Source organism: Rhipicephalus sanguineus, chromosome 4 (assembly GCF_013339695.2).
Source record: "Rhipicephalus sanguineus isolate Rsan-2018 chromosome 4, BIME_Rsan_1.4, whole genome shotgun sequence".
NCBI classification, from domain to species: domain Eukaryota; kingdom Metazoa; phylum Arthropoda; class Arachnida; order Ixodida; family Ixodidae; genus Rhipicephalus; species Rhipicephalus sanguineus.
The window spans coordinates 172627755-172650865 of record NC_051179.1 but is presented as its reverse complement, the minus strand read 5'-3'; the positions used below and the strand labels follow the sequence as shown (position 1 = coordinate 172650865).

General features: G+C 45.5%; 1 protein-coding gene across 1 annotated transcript in view; it reads right to left on the bottom strand.

The window, feature by feature from the left end:
• Positions 1-23111, bottom strand: part of LOC119391856 (fatty acid synthase-like) — a 200923-nt gene that overhangs the window by 93041 nt on the left and 84771 nt on the right. Inside the window, exons 9-11 of the mRNA XM_049415421.1 lie at positions 18448-18677; positions 8684-8887; positions 1848-2105 (exon numbers count right to left, since the gene is read on the bottom strand). Of these exons, the coding sequence (XP_049271378.1) occupies positions 1848-2105; positions 8684-8887; positions 18448-18677 (692 nt within the window). The remainder of the gene's footprint in view (positions 1-1847; positions 2106-8683; positions 8888-18447; positions 18678-23111) is intronic.

Genomic DNA, 23111 nt, shown 5'->3' with positions numbered 1-23111 from the left:
AAAGCCAAATACCGGCCTCGGCCCGTTGAGTTCGTGTTGCCAAACCACTCGGAGAAACCCTTTGAAGTCGTGCACATGGACTTTGAGGAATTGAAAAAGAGTCCTGGAGTTCGCTAGGCACAGTCTTTCTTGATTACCATAGACCAGTGCACCAGAATGGTAGCGGCGCGCCCCGGACGAGAAGACGCTAACAGCGTTATGTTTTTGCTTGACCGGGCGATATTCTCACAGCTGAAAGTTGTGATATCTGACAATGAAGCTGCATTTATAAGGAAGAAGCTTCAGCAGTGGGCAGATAGCCTTGGCATTACGCTACGTCGTTGCACTCCATTTCACCCACAGGTAAATGAAATGGCTGAAAGGGTAATCCATGACATCAAGCAATTCATGTCCGTGTATCCTAACATTTAAAGATGGGTGAAAATGCTGTCTAGAAGCGGCTATAGCTCACCACAAGAAAACGCACACAACGAGCCTTGGCTGCAGCCCACATTTTGCTGCAAAGGCGAAGTTCTAATATTGCCAGCCGGCAAAAAACTCGGAATCGATGTTAAACTGGAACTGTTTGAACACCGGAAGACCAAGCAGGAGAAAAGCAGGTACCGAAAGGCGATGAAGCTCCAATTCGACAAGCGACACCATGGACACAGGCCGGATATTGCACTGAACGATCTCGTGCTGGTGCGGAAAAGCCTACAGGTTACCGACACAAGAATTCTTGGACCTTTTAGAGTCGTAAAAATATCAGTTCAGTAAGGTGCGTTATTAAAACCATAGGCTACCTCAATGACGGACAGCTAGAATTCGCAGCTACAAGTAATGTTATTCGTTATCACCCAAGGAGGGCTGAAAAAAAAACGGGGGGAGTGTAAGGAAGAAGACAGAAAAGAAGTCACAGGTGTAGAGTTGATGAAGAGGAAGAAGTTGCGAGAGGAAGAAGAGGAACGCAAATAAACAGCAGTGGCGACCGTATTGGCTTTGTGATTCTCGGTGTTGTTACATATATTTTCAACATTAACATTATGGCTCCGACGGACACATGTATTTTCGTCAAACATAATGACCCGTTGTTTACACAAGAAACTGAAATCAACGGGAAGCGATTCTCTCTGATAGAATGTCGGCACAACATCAGAGGACTGTAAAACAGTGAATGCCGGCGAAACGTGCCTGGCCTATACTTTTATTTACTTGAGCATATCCTAACGCATCTCAACTCTACTCCGCGCTTTGAGAACGACGTCTTGGTTCACCCTATTTACTAGTACCAGTTTTGGCTAGTCATTGTGAGCGCTGGCTAAAGACATCTACTCTCGGTTTCGCAGGATTATGTTGGCAATATAGGCTAGCTTTTACTAATGGTGACCAAGTGATAGCTATTGACAACAGGGAAAGGCTTTTTTAAGGCATATGCAGGCTTCGCTAATGCAGCATATCCGCTGTTAGAACAGCACATTGCCGTGATTTATTCTGCATCTGCTGATGCTCTCGCGTATCCTAAGACATCAATTTTGATTGGTTCTGCCTGATGTGCTTTGTTTGTGAGCGGAAATCTGTGCTTAGAGGCAACAACGTTGCATATTTGAGATCTCGTGCAATACATGCTTTTTTTGGAAGTGAACTAGACCCGTAGCCAGTTGGGAGGGGGCCGCCCCCCCCTTCGAAATTTTGATGACACATGGTGTCTTATCGAAAATAAATCATGAAAATAGGCGCTTTTGTCAAATAGTCAAGGCTTTCAGCAAGTGGGCCCCCCCTCCCGAAAAAAATTCCTGGCTACGGGCCTGAAGTGAACATATGTGCAGTGGAGGCAAAAAAAAATGCAACAGCAGTTGCTTTCGTGTGACCTGTGACGATGGACTGAAGTCTTCCCACTTGGCAACGGTCCACGACTGCGTGTGATCCCAGCTGACAAGGTGCGCTATGCTGGGTGTGCCACGTGGCACCGGCAGTGGCACCGGCGGATAAAGCGGCGACAGGTCCATCTTCACACCTTGGACGTGAAGTTTGCCCAGTGAGTTGAGGAAGAACGCTTGGTTGTCTACGTTGCGCTTCATGAGGCCCAGGCTTGTGGTGTCACTGCTGAGAGCACGGCGCAAGATTGCCTGCAAATTACGGCATACGAGATGCGTGCAAGTGTACATAAAAATGTAAAACTGCTGCAATCAATTTGCTAGCTAGACGGCAGTTCGAATAACACTGTGTTAATATATTTTGCTGTAGTATTAAACGGCCACTTTCCACAAAAAGTATTCGTTTTGTCTCAATAGAAAAAAAAGAAAAATGTCTATCTTTTTTGTCCCATGCTATAACTGGCCTGAAACGGCAGCATTAGGAGAAGGCGAATTTGTTCTTTACACCACCTAGACTCGCAGAAGGCAGTGATACTGCCATTATTATATGGTTAGGTCTACTCTGTCGACTGATGTTCCAGGGTAATATAATATATGCGATTGCTGATTAGCAATGCAACAAAATGTTCGCGCAGATCCTGATGGCAAACACCCATCGGCTACGACGCTAACGCCACCACTTACGCAAACGACCGGCTTCCCATGCGTTTGAACTCATTGCCTTGCGATGTTTTCGTCACTTACGCTGTTTTTTTCTGACATATGTCATGTAGCCAGTATGTTACGCGTACTGATGTAATATTTATTGCAGAAGATGTTTAGTTCTGCCGAAAATGTGCTACTTTTGAAATTTGTTTGGCGTTATCTGTTACTGTTGACGCCATCAATGTTGTGGTCACCTCAGTTTTGCTTTCGAAGTGTACTGCTTTCCCAAGAGATGCCGCGTGTCATCCACAATATTTACCAGCAAATTTTACCAAAGATAACAGGCTGATGAGCCAGAAGAATAAGAGAAACCAGCATGACCCAAGCAGCATAACCACTGAGCCATCATGGCGGCTACATATGCTCTGCTAAACAAATTTCGAAAGAGAGGAATAACCATGATTGCAAAAAAAAGAAAAAGAAAATGAAAGGAAATAAGAAGAAACTGTACTGGAGGATCCAAAAAACGCAGAAGCTCGGGGGAAGATGGAAGCTTAAATGGATGACAAATTCTTCTCTTCAGGCTGAAACTTAAGGCAAGCGGACTTATGTTCCTCGAGGCTTAAATTGCTTTTGCAGAGAAGGGAAAACAGCGCTGAATTCTTGGACGAACACAAAGGAAGACAGACGACGGCAGGCGCTGCGTTTGTCAAAAAATTCAGCGCTGTTTTCCGTTCTTTTCACAATGAACCAACTTGCCCAAGACTTAAACCAATCATGCTTTTGCAGCCTAGAAGTTGCAGCCTTGAAGAAGACAAGTCCGCTTGTCGAAACATCGGCCTCAACGACAGCCGACGTTGACGAATTTTTCAGTACTGGAGGATGCCTATTTTGTGGTCTTGTGCAGGCAATGGCTTTCTAACAAAAGAGTATTTTATGCCGGGGTGCACCACGGCTCCACTGTCCCATATCCGTCACGGATATGACGTTGTAAAATGTAGACTAACATATGGAAAAAATTGTTACACGATGCGCACACCAAGTACGACTTAAACGGCTCCAGCGTGCACGAAGTTCCAGGTCCGCACCTCGCTTCAAACACTTGCTTTCAGCGTCGTGTGCTCGTCTCTTCACAGCCTTGTCTTCTGCGTTGCTTCCTGTTGTTGACGCCGACGACGGTGAGGGTGGGGTAACATTGCCTTCAACGAGTGGTGGGACGCTGAATGAAGGTACTGTTGCTTCCATCGCATCTACTCGAGTCAATCAAAGCATCAAGTCAAGCGAAAGCCAAGTAAAGACGCCCTTGACTGAATTCTGAATGCGCGCTCCGCCGCTTATAAACACACCGCCCGCGTTCGAGGGAGAGGAGGGAGGGTGGGAAGAAGAGAGAGGAGAGGCTTGCTGCCGGCACGAGACGAGCCGAGCATGCGCAGTGGGGGTGTGGACGGCGCCGCCGACGCCGCAGGGGCGACAAAAAAATGCTCCGCATTTAAAAAAGAAAAACTAGAAGAAAAAATTACGGCACCGGGAGTTGAACTTACGAGACCTCGCTCCGCAACGCGCCGAGCGATACGATTAGGCTACAGACGGCACGTTCTTCGCCATGTTAACGGCGAGCTATTTATATACAACATTTGCATTGGCGGTACTGAGAGATTGGTGGTACATCAGTGTGCTTTCGTTATCACTAGCGACATGGCGCGAACCCCTCAAAGAGCACGCTTTAAAGATCACCGCCCCACGCGTCGCGATGAGTGCGCGCCTCTGCGGGCCGTGGTCGCTCGTGCGTGCGGGCTTATCTCGTGATGGCAGTGGCTTGTACGTCTTGCGCTCTCCCCGCAAGTTTGCGTTGAGAGTACGAAGGTCACTTCGCTCACTGCAGCGGCCGTTTTTGCGAAAGGAGCGGGCTCCTCACACAAAAATAAGTTACAACTGTGACAGTTAGTTCACGCTCATCCTACGTATGTTCATTCCATGTGTCCTTTCTGCTTCAGCAGCGCGCTGCAAGTTTCGAGGTGCTTGCCGCTGTTCGCGTGACATTACAAGTTAATGCTATAGCATTCACTCTTCCGCCCTTGGGGTGATAGAATGCTCCACAAACGCTCAAATACATCTGTGAAGACACGTTTCACTTTCGTGTTACACCGATTCCTATGACAGAGGGATCAGCCATGTTATTTTTTATACACTGACTAAAAAAAAGGATATGATATATACCTATGAATCCAATATCGACTATCGCAATTCAGGATGACTTAAATGTCATCATTCCTCTTTCTGGTTGGTGAAAAAACACATTGGCTACCTAAATACCTTTTGAAATTAGGGAGTTATTCTTAGGAAAGGTTAGCCAGGTAGCCGCAGGAAGGGTTGTCTTTTGTGCTTGGTGTATGGTTGGGCCAGCTTTATTCAACATGCCACAGTTCATATCATCATCATCATGATCAGCCTGACTACGCCCACTGCAGGGCAAAGGCGTGTTCCGCCAATCAACCCGGTCCTGTGCTTGGTGCTGCCACATTAAATACACAATCTTCTTAATCTCATCGGCCCACCTAACTTTCTGTCTCCGCCTCGCGCGTTTGCCATGCTTTGGAATCCAGTTAGTTACCCTTAATGGCCAGCGGTTGTCTTGCCTACGCGCAAAGTGTCCTGGCCATGTCCATTTCTTCTTTTTCACAAGTACGTTTAATGTACAGCAGCCCAATTTTTAACCTGAACGCGCGAGCATCGACCGCCGAGTTGATAAGCGCCGTACAACGGAGCGCACTGGAGAAATGAACGAGAGTACGCGCATGTGTGCCATAAGCAGTCCTCCGCAGATGCCTTCTGCTAGGCTTTTCCGGCAACCGCACACGAGCCCCGCTTCTTTTGAACAGCGCTGTGATCCTATTTTTCTTGTCTGTACGCTGCTATCAAGTTATGAGGAAAAGGTCAGGTGTGCATGCTTCAGATGGATGGGATGTGATTACACCCGCTAATTATACTACGTGCCTATCAGCATTTTGAAAGCGGAGCTGTTAAACTTTTTGTTAACCCGTGCGGAGTTGACAGGAAACTTTCATCATCAGAGGCCGATGCGCGCTCTGGCTCTTCTTCATGGTGTTAGTCAGTTTTCGTCCTTAGTCAAGACAATTAAGCGAAGCCATGCTAAGATCAAGCTAGTTAAGGCAATACTAATTAAGGTGACTGTAATTACGGCCTTGATAACAAAGGGAGCCCTAATCAAGATCCTGATAATTAAAATCATGTTAGTTCGCACATAATAATTAAGAGTGTTATTAACTAGCTTAAGACATTGCTAATTATTCCATTGCTAATTAGGATCGTGCTAGGTAAGACCATGATAACTAGGCCTGCTTATTAGCAAGGTCTTCATTAACATGATGTTAACTTGCAAGGTCTAAATTAGCATTGTCCTAACTAGAAGTTCTTAATAGCATCGTCCTAATATGCAAGGTTCTATTTAACATATCTCACAAAAACAAGATTCTAATCAGGTACGACATAATTGGGCAGGCCCTAATTTAATGGTCCTAATTAGCAAGGTCTCCATTTGCCAGCTTTTATTTAGCGTGGTCTTAGCATGATTATGACACGGCTTGGCTTAATTAGCTTTATCTTAGCATAGCTTGGCTTGATTGGCCTGACTGAGCATGAAGACTGACTAAGACTATGAAGAAGAGGGCGAAGAGAGCCAGCGCCCGCGTCGGCCTCTGATGATGAGAGTTTCTTGTCGACTCCGCACGGCGTTAGTAACAACTCGTAGGTTTGCGCGAGTCGGTGCATGATGCTAAAACTAGAAGCAGCGCGAAAAAAACGACGACAAAAAAGGAACACAGTCCTGTTGTGTGTGTTCCTTTTTTACAGCGAAAGCTGTTATGAGATCACAAAAAGGGCCGTTTTTGGTGCCGTAGTTGTCCGCCGCCGCCGCCGCCGGTGTCCGTAACCACTATCGCTCGAAATAAGAAAAAAACACGATATAAGAAAAAATTCCCAGGATGGAACGAGGTTCCAACCGGGGCCCTCTGCGTGGGAGCCCAGTGTTCTACCAATGAGCCATGCCGGTGCTTGAAACTGCGTTGCAAGAAGACCCTATACAGGGTTCATGCCGCGAAAGAGCCACATTAACACATGTAATGTAACGTGGTAGAAGAGTAAGATAACAAGCAAGCGTCACACAACGCGAATTTTGTAACCAAGCGTCACACAATGCGAATTGCGCAACGAGTGGGTTCTTGAATGCTTCCAACCCACTACAAAGGGCACTCCCATAATTCTTTATCGTCATCAGCCACAGCATCAACAAAGTGCACATAATGCCTAAAAGGTGTTTAGCGGGTACCACGATTCTCCGCAGAATGATGAAAAATGAAATAGTGGCTGCTTCCCTACTTCAAAAAATTATGATCATTTATAGCGCAGTGGGTTCCTCGCAAGTGCACTTCTATAGGTTGCCAAGGAAGCCCATAAGGCTCCCATGATGCATTTCCTCAGGGTCTCACTAAAGTTATTTCCCTGTCTCCCTCTTTTTGACGTTGACCTATGTTATATAGCGTGGTGGGAGAGTAAAATAACGACCGGGCTTCACACGATGCGAATTACGTAACTAGTGAGTCGTTTCAAGCTTCCAACCCATTACAAATGGCTGAACCATAATTCTTCATCGTCATCAACCGTCGCATCAAGAAACTGCACGTAACGCCGTACATATGGTAGCTCGTTTCTCCACAGAATGACGAATAATGTCGTGGTGGGTGCTTCCCAACATCACAAAAATTATGATTTGTGGCGTAGTGGGTACGTTGCTAGTGTACTTGTATTAGTAGCCACAAGAGAGTTGATAACGGACTCTAGAAATGCCGCTCTTCCAGCTTTCGCTGTGACTGTGCTGCGCTTTCCGCGCAGGCCTGGCGTTTTTTGTCCTCGTTTTTTTCGCGCTGCTTGTAGTTTTCGCTCCGCATGGCATAACGTAATGATTAACAGTACCGCTGTAAAAATTAGGATGCGCACGTAATATAATCAGTGTGTGCAATCACATCCCATCCATCTGAAGCGCGAGCACTTGACCTTTTCATTATAACTTGATGGAAGTGCTCGGAAAAAAAAGCATAATAGAAAAGTAAAAAAGAAGGATGATAGCGGTGCTCGAAAGAAGCAGGGGTGGTGTCCTATCCTCGGGACAGCCTACCGGACGACAGCTGCCCAGGACTGCTCATAGCGCGCATGCGCGTATTCCCGTTCATTTCGCTGCTGCGCTCCGTTGTACGGCACTTATCAACTCGGCGGTCGGCGCTCGCGTTCTGGTTAAAAAAAAGGCGGCTGTACTCTATGTCCAAACGACGCTAGACCTCTTATATACCAATTACCCTATGTTACCTCCACTTGGGTAAACATAAAAGTGTGAATGATTTTATGCCTCATAATTTTTTATTCATTTCAGTTTCTTAAAGTCACAGTTAAAAGCCTTGCATTCACTTGATAGTGATCTGGTAGGGTTAGCCTATGCCTCCTTTCATGCAGCTGGTAGGTAACCCGTCAAAACAAGATGCCGCCGAGCCCGGCGGCTTCCGTGCCGCAAAAGATTTTTTTTTTCTCAATGCAGAAGTTAAAGATATACATGAAAGGGTAATTAGGCGAGCATTTCAAAGGAATGAAATTTCTATATAAGTTAGCGGCCACGTACTCATCACAATTATTATTAAGTAAAGCCTACCAATTTCATAACAAAAGAAATTTACCGTACTGGCAGCTGCTTCAGGGTGTTCCGAGCGATGTAAGCTTGGTTCCATCCGCGCAGGAAGCTTTGGTTTCTTTTGCACACTTATTCTTGGTTTACTGAGAGGCGGGGCTACTATTATGAATACTTTCTAATTCCGCCGTATTGTCATGCTCTTTAACAGCGACATTTTAACCCAGTCGTAGGGGACTTAGCCGCCATCTGGAGCAGAGCTGAAAGATGGTGATTGGTTAACATGGCGGAATCCCACAGTGTCCACAGTAGTACCACCAATACAAAGTATCGTCACGGAGACAAATACTCGGTGACATATAAAATTTCATTGTTTCCAACACTAAAACCTCGATAGGATTATTGTAACGCCGGTAATGGGGAATTTCGGAAAAACTTTCATCATGGGCGGTTCTTTCAATGTGTCTAAATTGCCTCACTGAATTGTGCTTACCTGTAGTAGGCAGTGAGGAGCGATTTCTATGGCAACGGCATCCTCGGGCACGTGCTTTAGCGCCTCGCAGAAAAGAACGGGGGAGAGAAGGTTGTTAACGTGGTACTCGGCCGATGACAACTGGGCGATGGGTTCGTGCCAACGACTCTCCGGAAGAGATGAGCACACCCAGCGCTTGCTGCGAGGCTTTGGCTCCGGAATCACCTAGAAAACGATAAGGAAAGCATGGCAGACCTCGGGAAACCATGGAATCAATGTGCCAGTTGTTTCACTTACGGTTTTCCAGAAATCTTAAACACAAGGATTTGCTAGAGAACGCTCATTTTTTAAAGAAAAAAACTCACAGTTGAACTTCAGAGCTGAAGCTACAGTTATTGCTGAATTACCTACGTTGACTAATTATTTCCTTATTATTACTCTACGGCACGCTAAAATTTGCGAAATGTAGTCCGTGCAGTCTCATGACGTGATCACTTTAAAGTTATTTATCAGAGTTATTTATTGCAACCATACAAGACCTACAGGGTATGAATTCAGATAATGCATATAGCGTTATTGTAGTTTTAATTTAAACGTAATAATTGCAAGATAAATATTATTAAGAAAAACGGAGGGGGGGAGGAGGAATGAGTCTCTGCCTGTGAGAAACAAGAAGAAGAAGAAGATGCTTTTAATGAGAAGAAGGAGGAGAGGTCGGCCTGGAAAGCGGGTTCTAGCCTGCTACTCCTCACGGGGTTAAGGGGAAAGGGGAAAGAAAGAGAAAGAGGGAGGTGTGATGATAGGCGACGATGGTATGGCAAATGAGTCACTGTACACACTGTTTTGCACGGGGACAGGGCACGCGCAAAAGTCTTTATGCCGCACATGCTCTAAAGACGAGCATCTAAACCTGTATCACTTAGAAATCTCAATAGGCACTTTAAACTTCGTTGGGTCTGGTCTGCATGCTCCCAAGCACCCAAAAGCTTCTCCTCCGAAAAAGGTCGGGAGTCCAGACGGTCTACGATGCACTGAAGTGATTGTTTTTCGGTCGCGTACTGAGGGCACACGCACAGGATGTGGTGAATAGTCTCAGACGTGTGACACACACTGCAGTTAGGGTTTCGCTCCTGCCCAATCTTGAAAAGGTAACTTCGTGTATACGCAACACCCAGCCGCAATCTATGTAGTAATGTTTCCTGGTCTCTTCTTAACCGGAATGGAATCACAAAAGCACGACCAGAGTCAAGTCTGTAAAGACGTTCTTGGCGATAATTAGGGTCATTCCATAAGCGTGTCATAGATGTTTTCATAGATTCAGACAGCAAGCCATTGATGTCATATCGGGAAAATTGAATTGATATGACTTCGCCGTTAGTGTGCGCCATTTTTGCTTCTGCGTCAGCTTGCTCGTTCCCAGCTATGCCACAGTGACTGGGAATCCATTGCAATGCAACGGTATGCCCGGATTGAGACGCCTCAGATAACATATTCATTATGTCACACACCAGAGGACTGTATGCGGTTCCTTGCTTCATGTAATTACTGATAAGTTGAAGTGCCGGCTTGGAGCCACAAAATAATGTCCATTTCGCGGGACTCTGTTGTACAATGTAGCGGGCAGCTTGTCGGACGCCGGTCAGCTCAGCAGCAGTAGATGATGTCCGATGCGCTATCTTGAAGCGTTTCGTGATGCCCATGTGAGGAACCGTGAAAGCTGCTGCTGAGGACGTCTGCGTGACAGACCCATCAGCAAAAATATGCACCGTATATCCGTACATATAGGCAATGTACGATAAAGCAAAATGCTTAAGTCCAGCTGTTGGTATTTTTGACTTCTTTGTTATCCCCGGAATCGAGAGTCGCACGATCGGTTTAGGCATCGTCCAGAGAGGTACTCCGGGAGTCGCTTGTGGTGCATAATTCGAGGGCAGCAGATCTTGCTGCGACATCACAGCTTCCGAGTATGCAGCATTGGGTCGTGTGTCAATAATGTCTCTCAGTGGATGGTCTCGGTGCCTTGTCAATAACCTCAGATGTACTCGCAGTGGCTCGTGTTTAAGATAAACGCGAGCTGGACAAGCGCGTGCTTCTGTAATAGTACCCCATGTAGAAGTACATCGAGGTACTCCTAGGCAAATTCTGAGGGCGCGGGCCTGAGCACTCTCGAGTGTACGGACAGCAGATGTGCAAACACGAGAAAGAACAGGAGCACTGTAGCGGAGGTATCCAACAAAAAGTGCCTGGTATAGCTGTAGTAGAGATGACTTCGATGGCCCCCACGATTTTCCAGACATATGGCGAATGACATGGACAAAGCTGTCTAGTTTTTTTCTTAGTGCAGAGATGTGCTTCGACCAAGATAAATCCCGGTCGATGATAACTCCGAGAAACTTGTGGTGAGTTACAGAAGGTATGACGTTCCCATCTATCACTACAGGGTAGCAAGCCATTGACTTTCTCGAGAATGCCAGGATTGCACTTTTTGTCGGGGAGAGTTGCAGTCCGCGGCTATTAAGATATGTGGACGTTATCGATACCGCACGTTGTAGCTTCGTCTGTACTTGCAAACGCGTTAGACTCGTGGTCCAAATGCAGATGTCATCTGCGTACACAGATACTGAGATTTTGCCTCCTAACTTTTTAGCGAGGCCAACAAGTACAATATTAAATAATGTTGGGCTCAGGACTCCTCCCTGAGGCACGCCGCGATAGACGGGATGGTTGTTTGTATCACCGTCTACAGTTGTCATAAATACTGCTCTTTCTTGAAGATAGCTGGCTATCCACTGATGCATACGGCCGCCAATACCATAGTCTTCAAGAGCATTCAAGATCGCGTCATGCAGAACATTGTCGAATGCACCTTTGATGTCAAGGAAGACTGCAGCCGTCAATCGGTGGCGCCGTTTCTGGTGTTCAACGGTCGTTACTAAATCGATCACAGTGTCGATTGATGATCCTCCCTTCCGGAAGCCAGTCATCGCGTCTGGATATATATTTTGCTTCTCCAGAAACCATTCTAAGCGCAACAGAACCATTCGTTCCATGAGTTTTCCTACACAACTTGCAAGTGCCACAGGTCTGCAGGAAACCATATCACGGGGAGACTTGCCTGGTTTCAGCAATGCCACGATCTTACTTGTTTTCCAATGTGCCGGCACAGTTCCAGATGTCCACGAAAGGTTGTACAAGGATAGAAGTTCTTCGGTCGCTCGAGGGCCAAGGTGGCGCAGAGTAGAATAGGTGATGCCATCAGGCCCAGGCGCACTGGAGCGTTGTGAAATAGAAATTGCCGCACGCAGCTCCTGCAGCGTGAAAGGAAGATCGAGACGGGCGTCTGCTGTAGGGGGTGCGCATCGAAGCAGTGGAACGACCGCTGTTGCAGAGCCAGAGATGTGTAGGCAGAATTCTTCCGCGATCTGCTTCTCGCTGCATGACCTGATGATGGCCAATGCGCGGAAGGGACGTATGGATGTGCGGAAGGGCGGAAGGGTTGAGAAACAAACCCTTCGCATAAGCTTATGTGGTGGGCTCGGTGCGCAATGTTAGCAGCATACTTTTTGTCCACGTGCTATTTTGCCTTACAAACAACGCCTCTATGCTTTCCTTGGCTTTCACCGGAAAAACTGTAGTTCTTACCTCAAACGCATCGTATCTCAAGATAATTTAGGAGGCACTGTTCATCAAGTACCGCTTCAGATTCGCCGAGACGCCTTCGTAAGTGACTGACTATGCGTGCTACGAGAGTATGGGACAACGCAGCAAGTTTAAACACGACAACGTCTGTAGCGACGCCGACGGTGACGATAACCTAGTAGCGATGGCAACAGCATGGCAGATTAAAACTATACTCTATCCAATAAACGCTTAAGGTAGTTCAAAAACGGCCTGTCCTTAAATTAAATATTATGTAGATTCGAAATTCTGGCAAGTTCGCACGCTCTGACTTTAGTTAAGCACATTTCTGTCGTTCAGTGTTTATTTATTATGTTTTTATTTACTTACTTATTTTCTTAATTATTTCTTATTTATTTATTTATTTATTTATTGCCCTGATGGTCTGAACAATGCACAGGGGAATGCTTAGACATAGCAAACAAGTGCAATACACAGAAGCGACAATAATATGAACAGGCTGTAAAATGAAACGATATGTTAACTGCACAAAGTAAATGTTTATCGGCTGTGTTCACGCATCAGAGTGATCAAATATTGCAGTGATTATCGATGCGTACGGTGTGTGCAGTAGCTGTAGCATGTAATAATTTAAAGCAAGTAATAGTTACAGCAAATAATAATTAAACAGTTGTACAGACGTTAAGGAACATGGGTAGTATCGGAAAGTGAGGAGAGGAACTAGGTTTTACCTATCACTTTGCAAATTGCATAGGTTGAAGCGAGAAGATCACGGTGAGCAATGCATGCCATGGATTGTCGGGGGTGGTTCCAGTCATTGCTTGCGCACCATATTAATCAGTGCGGGTGATTAGGAGCACGGCGTTGTGATGAAACATTCTTAAACATGAGGTGTGCTGGAGCCAACGTTTCAGAAAAGTGGACTTGTCTTCTTCAAGTCCAGTTGTCGAAACGTCGGCTCCAGCACACTACCTGTTTACGAATTTTTGATCACAAGCCTCCATCTTTCCCTCACCTCTGCCTTCTTTTGGAGTACGGCATTGTGCAGCACGTACCTTTTCTTTGTAGTTTGTTGTAGCGTTTTGTTTGTACTACGCAAAGCGTGTTTCTGCATGATCAGAGTGGCCCTTCTCTAGTACCGCTTAGACTCAGCGAGCGGCATTTCGCCAAGTACTTTAAGAGAAGAGATTATTTTATTTCTGCGTTTAGGTAGGAGCTGTTTCTTGATGTCCTTGTACCAATTCGATGTAATAGCAAGCTTGCAAGCTCCTGTCCACTCGGTTACAAATGCGGAATGCACGTATTTTTTGGCCTTTGTATAGAAAACGACGAACTTGTAACGCGAAAAAATTGCATCGTTTTCGTTCCACGACAAACACCTTAATACATTAAGATTATCAACCAAGAACAATGGGTGCAGGCATAAACGTTTGCGCTGTAACCGGCCATTTACGAAGATAAGAACTACTACATAACTATTACAGAAATCATGAGAACCTCAGTAATTAGCTATCTTCGAGGAAGTTACTGCCATCAATACAGCACATTTGGCACGAAATTCATTACGAATAGCTTCTTTGAACTCATTCGACTGGAAACGTTGTGCGCATCGAGTGTCATTAGATTTCCCGCATGACTGAAAACAACAGATAATGTTATAGACCTTTCACGTCTGTGCAGCAACAAAAAAGCATAAAAAGATTATCTGCAGCAATATTCTTGGACGTGAAAGGCGCATATGACAATGTAAAGCATGAAGCCATCCTGGACGCCTTGGGTAACATTGGATTAATAGGCCGCGTATATCACTGGACTTACAGCTATTTGAAGGACAGAACCTTCTTTGTTCAGACAGAAGATGGTACAACAACGCAACATTGTACTTGTCGCGGCGTACCTCAAGGTGGAGTCCTGAGCCCCATACTCTTTAACCTTGCGCTCATCGGTCTTGTTGACGTTCTTCCGCGGTCTGTGCATCTGTCAATATACGCAGACGACATCTGCGTCTGGACTTCAGGGGTCACGCGTCTACACGTACGAGCCAGGCTTCAGCGAGGGGCTACACTGACGGCAAACTACCTCCAAGGGCGGGGACTGGAACTGTCGTCTGAGAAATGCTCAGTGGTTGCACTTACGCGCAAGATAATGACCCCATACGTCATCAAAATCAATGGGCGCACGATCAGCTACGTGAGGACCCACCGTTTCCTGGAAGTAATCATAGATCGTCACTTGTCCTGGAAGCCCCCAGATCGCCTACATGACAAAGAAGCTCGCCATGATCACAAACATACTAAGGTTCCTCGCGGGAAAATCGTGGGGTGCATCTGTACGAGCGATGCTTGAACTGTATACTGCGCCTTTCCTCGGCTTCATGCGCTACAGTTTACCTGTACTGGGCAGGACCCGAAGAACAAACTTACGCTTACTCCAGTCGATTCAAGCTCAAGCACTGAGGATATGCCTTGGGCTTCCGAGATGCGCGTCCTCAGCAGCGACTGTCGTCATCGCTCGTGATCACCCCATCACAACATACATTCGCATGGATGCTTTAAGAATGCACATAAGACATGCCGCCCAGGTTCCATCACACCACCTCGCCTCACTTCCAGCTGCTAGGTCCCACTCTGTGTTTAGCGGAATTATTGCTTTGCATAGCGCAGTGATTCCCACAAACTTCACGCACGCAGCAAGACCGCCGTTCCCGTTGTGGTGTCTACATCCACTGGAAGCCCAGATAACCATTCCCGGTATACTAAAGAAAAAACACTCGTCATATCTGGCCCTACAGCAAGCCACTCTATTGTTCCTGCACGAAAAGCAGTGGACGCCTTCACGTTTATACTGACGGTTCAGTTTCTTCTACAAGCTCAGCAGGGGCAGTGGTCATACCCGAGAAATCCGTACCATAAACTTCAAGACGTCGCCTGAAATCATCGACGGCTGCCGAACTCACCGCCATCCGTGCTGCTCTAGAGTTCGTAGTGGAAGAAACGCCACTGGCATGGTCAGTCTTCTCTGACTCCAAAGCAGCGCTCCAGTGCATTATGTCCCCATATCGTCATGGACCAAATGAACAGTTAGTCGCTGACATAAGACTGCTTCATCACCGCGCCATTGAGAAGCACCACAGCGTAATCTATCAGTGGATACCGGGCCATTGCGGTATCTACGGAAATGACCGTGCTGATGAAGCTGCGCTATCTGCCCATGATGCTCTCTATTCTGCAGCTATACCGTTGTCAAGAACGAATGCCGCAACAAGGCTTCGTTCCCATGCACGTGAACTGACACCGGCGCATTGGAACTCGACGGAATTTACCAACGCGCGTCTTCACAACTTGGACCCGAATCTACAGCTCCGTCTTCCGTCGGGAATAACAAGAGCTGAGGAGACGCTCCTGTGCCGCCTGTGGCTCGGGGTGGCCTTCACGAAGGCCTACTCATTTCGAATTGGAATGGCCAGCAGCCCGACATGTGATAACTGTAGCTGCGAGGAGACAATCGCCCATCTTCTCCGTGGGTGTCCTCGCTTCAGTGCACAAAGAGAAGAACTGTCCAAAGTGTTAAGTAGTCTTGACAATCGTCCATTGTCGGAGGAAAGATCTTAGGACACTGGCCGAAACCATCCTCGGCGCAGAAAGCTTTGAAAGCGGTATTGCGCTTTTTGCGCAAAACTAGTCTCATAGACAGACTTTAAGCAGTGTCGTTTATGGTACTATTGTTCTTTTTTTTATTCTTTTTGTAACATCTCTTTTCTATCATCTTTCACTCCCTCTTCCCATTTCTTCAGCACAGGGTAGCCAGCCGGTCTGAGAACTGGCTAACCTGCCTGTCTTTCCGTTTTTCTTCTCCTCCTCCTCCTCACTTCATAAAGGAACCTTATGAAAAGTATATAATATGTTTTGGCTTTCCAAGTTGTCTATACCTCTGTTTCTAATGGTGCATGTGAGGCAGACACGAATTCCAGTGCCAAATATTCTGGGGACCCTACTAGCGGGATGGTTAGGCTATATATAGTTAGATGCATATAGGCCTAACGGTGCATTATGAGAATTTTAAATGACATACATGAGCTTCCGCATGCCGCTTCAGAAAGAATAAAGAAAGTTGAAACGAAGCTTGCACTAAGCCGCGCAAGGCTTGAAACAGCGAAGCTGAACGATTCTGAAGACTAATCTGGTTGCTTCTAGGTTGTTTAGCTAGGTGATGCAGGTCGCTTCTAGGTTGCTTCTAGGTCGTAGCTAGGCTTTATCTAGGTGATGCTAGGTTGTTTCTACGTTGATTCTCAGCGCTGAGTGGTTCGAGTTAAACCACAGACAATCACAGACGCGACACGGATGTCTAAACTCCAGAGACAGAACCTCGCGCTGAAGCCAAGCGTTCGCACATCTCATAGATCTACGGGCACGTCGTCATTCGCGTGGGGCTTCCATCGCTTCGGGCCTACTCGCAGCCGCCGTTGCCTTTCCCGTTACCTAGCATTCTCTAGTTCTACGTACTAAACTAATTGGCGTCCCTCTTTCCCCCTGCCCTCTGATGCGCACGTATGCATAGCAATGGGGTTGTCTATTGCAGCAGCATCTACGGCGTCCTAGCGACTATTCTCACTTATTGAATTAGTGGCCATTGGAGTTGCCAGTTTGCTGCCATTTTAGATGCGAAGCAGCGTTTGCTCGGGGCTATGTCCGGCGGTGGCGTCCGCCCACGTGATGCAGCCGCGCCGCTGTGAGTGTAGCATAGCCATCTGAGCGCGCGCTCGCACCGAGGACAAGTCGTCTTCCTCTTGTTCTTCGACCGCCTTGATGATGATACGTGCAGAGCACTTTAGGGGGCCGGGCTGCCGTATGCTGTCCTAGCTTGGCGTAACGGAGACAAAACCATGCGTGTTGGCACGCGCTAGCACGTTCGGGACTGTGTAAGGGGCTGGGTAAGACGCTGTGGCCTCTCCCTCTTACATTCTCTCAGCTATCATGGGATGGCGTCAGGGAACGAGATTCTACAGACTAGCGATGAACCAAGAAGTTGTATGCTGGTCAGAACGCGCTGGCACCAGCTAGCACGCTCAGGCCTGTGTAAGGGGCAGGCTAAGACGCTGTGGCATCTCCCCCTTGTACTCTCTCAGCAATCACGTGATGGCGAAAAGCAACGGCAACTACAGTGAATTCATGGTGTGCTTCACTTGCAAGGACGCGTCAACATCGGGCAAGGTGGCCGTGATGAACGCAACTTTAAGTCGACGCATGCGCTTCTTCGCCTCCCCACATGGTTCCCTCCCGTGGGAGATGGTGTGTTTCTTTTTTCTTTGGACAGGGTCATCTTTCGGTACGGACCATATAGATGAAAGGCTCTACTCGCAGCCGCGAGTAGACCCTTTCAGGAAGAGCTAAGGTTTGGCTGAGTGGTTCTCAGCCAAACAATAGTGATAGTGCTCAAGAGCGGCCGCGCCGAATCAAACAGTTCAGCGAAGTGGCGTTCCTTCGCTCTGGTCAAAAGTGCCTGCCATCCGAAAAACCAAAACATATAAGTTTTTTTTTCTCGCTTTACATACTAAAATTTCACGCACATTTTTATTCGGACGTTATCTTCCACTAGTGTCGCTTTATTTCTTATTTCTAGTTTCATCTTGTCTTTCATTCAACAATTTCAAGGATAAAAATACAGTGGTCTGATTGGTAGTGAATATTTTGAGGCTCACCGCCGAAGGACAACGCAGGACGACGTATGGCACAAGAATGTCGCAGTGCTATGTCCTCCTGTTTTCCGTCGTCCTGCATCATTTCCTTGCGTTAAACCTGTACATATACACGCATTAAATGCCATTTCATAGCTGCATTTTATGTTCCACAGCATTCCAGGAACACTCCTTGTTCGACAATCGTCACTTGTGATACTTATCAACCCCTGCATTTCTGCCGTGCTTGGTTCTACGCCTTATGTGTTTTGTCAGTGAATATGAATATGTGAATAGGTTCGATGGCTAGCTGCAAAAAATACGTAGCCGGTGCTCCTAAATGTGCGGTTAGTGAGCGCTCCCTTTCCCCCTGTGTCATATCATGACCGATGAACGCGCAGAATCACGCAATACGAGGACATCTAAAAATAGCAACGTAAAGTTACGAAAAATACATCAATTGAGTGCTTACCTTTTGCAACGCTTCAAGCAATACGGGTCCGGCACTGTTTATATGCTCGCTGTGAAAGGCCAAGTCGACGCCCTCCACTTTTTTCACGAAGACATTTTCATCCTTAAGCTGCTGCACCAATTTGTTTACGGCTTGCGGCGGTCCAGACACCGTCACCGAGTCTTCAGCGTTGTGACATGCTGGTATCACTCCGCCAAAACAACGCTGTTTGGCCGCTTCCCAAGATAAGCCTGGAGAAAAGAATAAACTCGAGTGCACCGTAGCTTAAAGAAAAGCATTGCTGTTCTCTCTTTTCATTTTTGCAGTGTGTGTCGGCTTTAGCTGACTGTGGCTGCTACTGCTGTGTTACCTACTAAGTTGCAAACAAAATGTTAAAATATCGAGGAAAGGCAAGATTTGGGTTTACGTTCATGTCGAGCTGCACTGAGATGTAACTCAACACGAAAGATCGATTTTAACCACCTCACAAATAAATGCAAATGACAAGGACAGAGATGGCCTTGTCATGATGGCTTTGTATCTGAGTGCGCTCTCCGTCTTTGTCCTTAATATTTATTAGTGTTTTAATTTTACATGCACATTTTTTATTCAACGCCGCTCAAGCTGAACTAAAAAGGCGTTGCGTGCGTGACACGGCATCGGACCTCGAATTTCCAGCCGTACAGCCTCAGGCGTATGGTTTGAAATGTTTAAACATGCCATTAGCGCGACTGTTACTCTCAAGCTAAAACGACTTCTGCGAATTGTCTTCTCGGCCGTGGCACTTATCGTGCATGGGAGCGCATCGCAGCAAAATGGTTGGATAGCAGGCAAGTTAGCAACTGAATTTGCAGTCGTCCCCTTCTTCTCGCCATGACTACCTCTCAACACCTCAGACAAAATTGCGTTCATCCTGACTTGCATCGTCGCATGGACGTCTAATAAGGCGCCGTCCACGGTTCTGTGTTCCTCAATGTTGGTGTAATGCATAATCACAAACGCTGTATCACACTCAATTCATGACCTTTGTAGCACATAGAAAACAGTTAATGCTAGTGCAGGTTGCACACACAAACGCAAAAACACTGTATGTAGCATACGAAGTTTCATAGCAGCTTGTAATCACCCGCTTCGGGAGACTTGTACATTTGTCACAGGATGCTCTAAAGACGTCGAAGTGCGCACACCTTACTAAGACTAGCGCAAGGGCATTGCATTGTGCGGCAGAAGCATAATATAGCACATCATTAATGCATTATTATTCCTTATTGAGTATATACCACGACAAAACATCTATGCAACAAAAATACCAAGCAGGGCCGTGGCTTGAAGGAATACGCAAATTAATGTACGACCAATTATATGCACTACGTAAATAGTGAACAAGTTTTGCCAATTTTTGCGTTTTGTAGAATGTTTTTTTTTACGTTTCACAAGGAGCATCACCGAAGCCGGTGGTATCTACGCATCTTCATTCAAGGATACTGATCGCAATAATTTCCATCTGTGTGTACGTGCCCACGAGCAGAGTTGTGTAAATGCTGAAGTTAATACAACTGCAGTACTACATGTTGCTGGAATAATACGTCTACACTCTATTATGTATCGTGAAAGAAACATAATAATAATGTTAAAAATTGTAGGAGTTCAACGTCCCAAAACTACGATATGATTATGAGGGGCACCGTAGTTGAGGGTACCGGAAATTTCGACCACCTGGGGTTATTTAATGTGCACCTAAATCTAAGTACATGGGCCTCAAGCATTTCTGGTTCCATCGAAACTGTGGCCGCCGTAGCCGGGATTCGATACCGCGAGCTTTGGGTCGGCAGTCGAGCACCATAACCACTGGACTACCGTGGCCAGTAGGGAAACATTCTGCTCCTTTATAACGTTTTGATGTACGCTGAGTGACCATTGTGTTTACGGTTCCTAATTCAGTTGCTGGATCGAGCATGGGATATTTACGGTTCTTAAAGCTGCAACAAAGACTTCAGCCGTAGCAGTTGGGGAGGTATGCAGAAGCTAGCTGCGTATGATTGTTTTATCATTTTAGTTTTGTTTTGTTAATAACTAATTGATTTATTTAATTGTAAAATAGTGCAACACTCATGTTGGGTACTTTCACTGGGCGTAATACAGCAGTAATTGCAAATGGAAGCCTGGGCAAGAATGTAAAAATGAAAGGCTTAACCGTCACAGTGGTTCAATTTATTACAGTGTAATATTCAGACAACTTTTCTTTAATTGGGAATAGTAAGTTATTACTAGTCTAGGCACACATCCTGAACAAAAGGACCACCGCTTACGGTATATAAAAGGAAATGCATCGCTGGACAGCTATCAACAAAAAAATATGGCTTTGAATGAAACGTTGCCATGTACCTTTTAAAACAGCATTGTCAGCTGTACAGTTTTATTCATAATATTTGCCGGAAAAGGTAGCAGTCATTACGGATACAAAAGGATATGGCATTTCGTGCCAAATATTGCAAATCCGGTTGAAGGGGGAACCCTATAGCGTTATATTCCTAGGTAGCACTTGCATTATTTTGTATTGTTATCCTTGTACAAACAACAGAGGAACTTAGGCCATGAGGAATGTTTGCGTTCTACCAACGCAAGTACATTTATGTTCTCGAATGAGTAAGCAGTCTTGCTTAGGTTGATCTTCTGTTATGCAGGCACAACTGGTGTCTTTTCATATAAAATATTCACTAAAGTGAATAGATAATCTTCCGAGGGTAACCAAACAGTGTACCGTACTTTGTGGTAAATTTTTGCTGAGACAGCAGATGCGAAATGAAAAGAGAGAACATGGTTTAATGGCTGCTATTCTTTTGTTGTTTTTACTCAATTTCCCATGTTACCCATATTCTTACTCAGAGAGTATATTAACCTCTGAGTAAGTGATCGTCGCACACTACATCGAATCTGCACAAATCCAGCATCTAAACTAATGTCGCTCTTTAAAGTGTGGCTAAAATGTTTCACAAATATTCGCTATATTCAGGAGTTTATTACTCCCATTTTTACGTTAATTATTGTTGAATTTTACTTTAATAACAAGCCACGGAGAGCAAATCTCAAGGTGTTGTCCACGCATGGCTACAGTCTGTCCTCCCAAAATAATGAGACAAAAAAGCATCTGTAGTTTATAGGTGCTTATCAGGGCAAAATATAATAATGCGTATTGTACAAGGGTCAATGCTAAAGGACAGTACAAAATATCAAACTCAGCAGGTTCATTTTGTTAGAAAATTATTCCAGCGCAGAAATGCATCATTAGCCAACACACCAACACATTTTGAGCGTTTTCAGCATTGTGTATGTCATGGTTAAGTGAACGCTGTGGATGTGTGAATATGTCATTCTCGTGATCATTTAATTTTATAGCAAAACGATCTACCAACAAGCCTAACAACAAGTTCTTTTTGAGCATGTACAGCAGTGTTTCAAAGTGTAACGCTCTATTCGAGACAAATCATGTTCAGATGCCAAGTCCGAAACAGCCGGATATCTAATTAAACAGCTGGGTATTTGGTAAACAAACATCTGGAGTCCACAATTAGAATGGACCTTATGCACGCGATGCTGTGTCTGAAGTTACACAATATGTTGTTACTCTGCAAAAGATAAGCGCTACTATAATAAAAACAGGTCACGGAACAGCACCGTAAAATAAACAATGTTGCATCAGACCGTTTCCGAGCTGAAGTTCCTCCGACGAACTGGGATACAGCCGGGCTTTTAATCTTTTTTTTTAAAAAGCTGAAGAACGCATATGATCGCCCCACAAGCTAAATGCTGACATCAAGCGAGCCCGGATATCTTATTACGAATACACATTTGAAAGAATTGATGGTAATCCCAAATAATCTGGCGTGAGGTAAATAATTTAACCGAACGTCATAAAAATGCAATGCTGATGTCACTGCTTGATTACCGTGTATGATTACGGTGTTGCATGACTACGGTGTAAGAGGCGTGACAGCTAGATTATTTAAAACTTATCTTACCGAAAGAAAACAGTACGTAAAGGTTGGTAAAATTGTGAATGGTGTACCGCAGGGTTCAATCCTAGGACGTTATTAGTTATATTATTGAGCTGTGTAACATTACACGTTCCCCTAAATTAATTATTTAATTTTACCTTCAAGCTGAGATAAATGACTATTTAGTCCAATTGGAATCACAGCTTCATCAAAATAACCTCCTGATTAATATATCTAAGAGTAAGCACGCCACAATCCAGCCTATCAACAAGCCTTACAAGGACGATATCAACATATTGTGCAAAAGCCAGAGGCTGCAGCAGGCTAACTCACAAAAGTTTCTTGGACTGTGGTTTCAGGGAACTTTGTCCTGGAATACCCATGTCGATAGTCTCACAGCCGAACTAAGCAAGACTGTTGGGTGCATATTTAAACTGAACCCGCTTATACTGCTTTGGCTGAGAAAAAAATATATTACGCCATTTTTTACTCGCGTCTGTATTATAGCATGCTTCTATGGGGCACTACAAGTGAGAATAATTTAAAAAATCAAAAAGTATTACAGAAAGAAATGCTCCGTCTACGTGAAATTATTATGACGACCGAGGGGAAATGTCTAGCTGTGCGCTATTTATAAAACACGCCATGCTCAAAACAAGGCAGGTCTACGAATACAAATTATAACTTTAC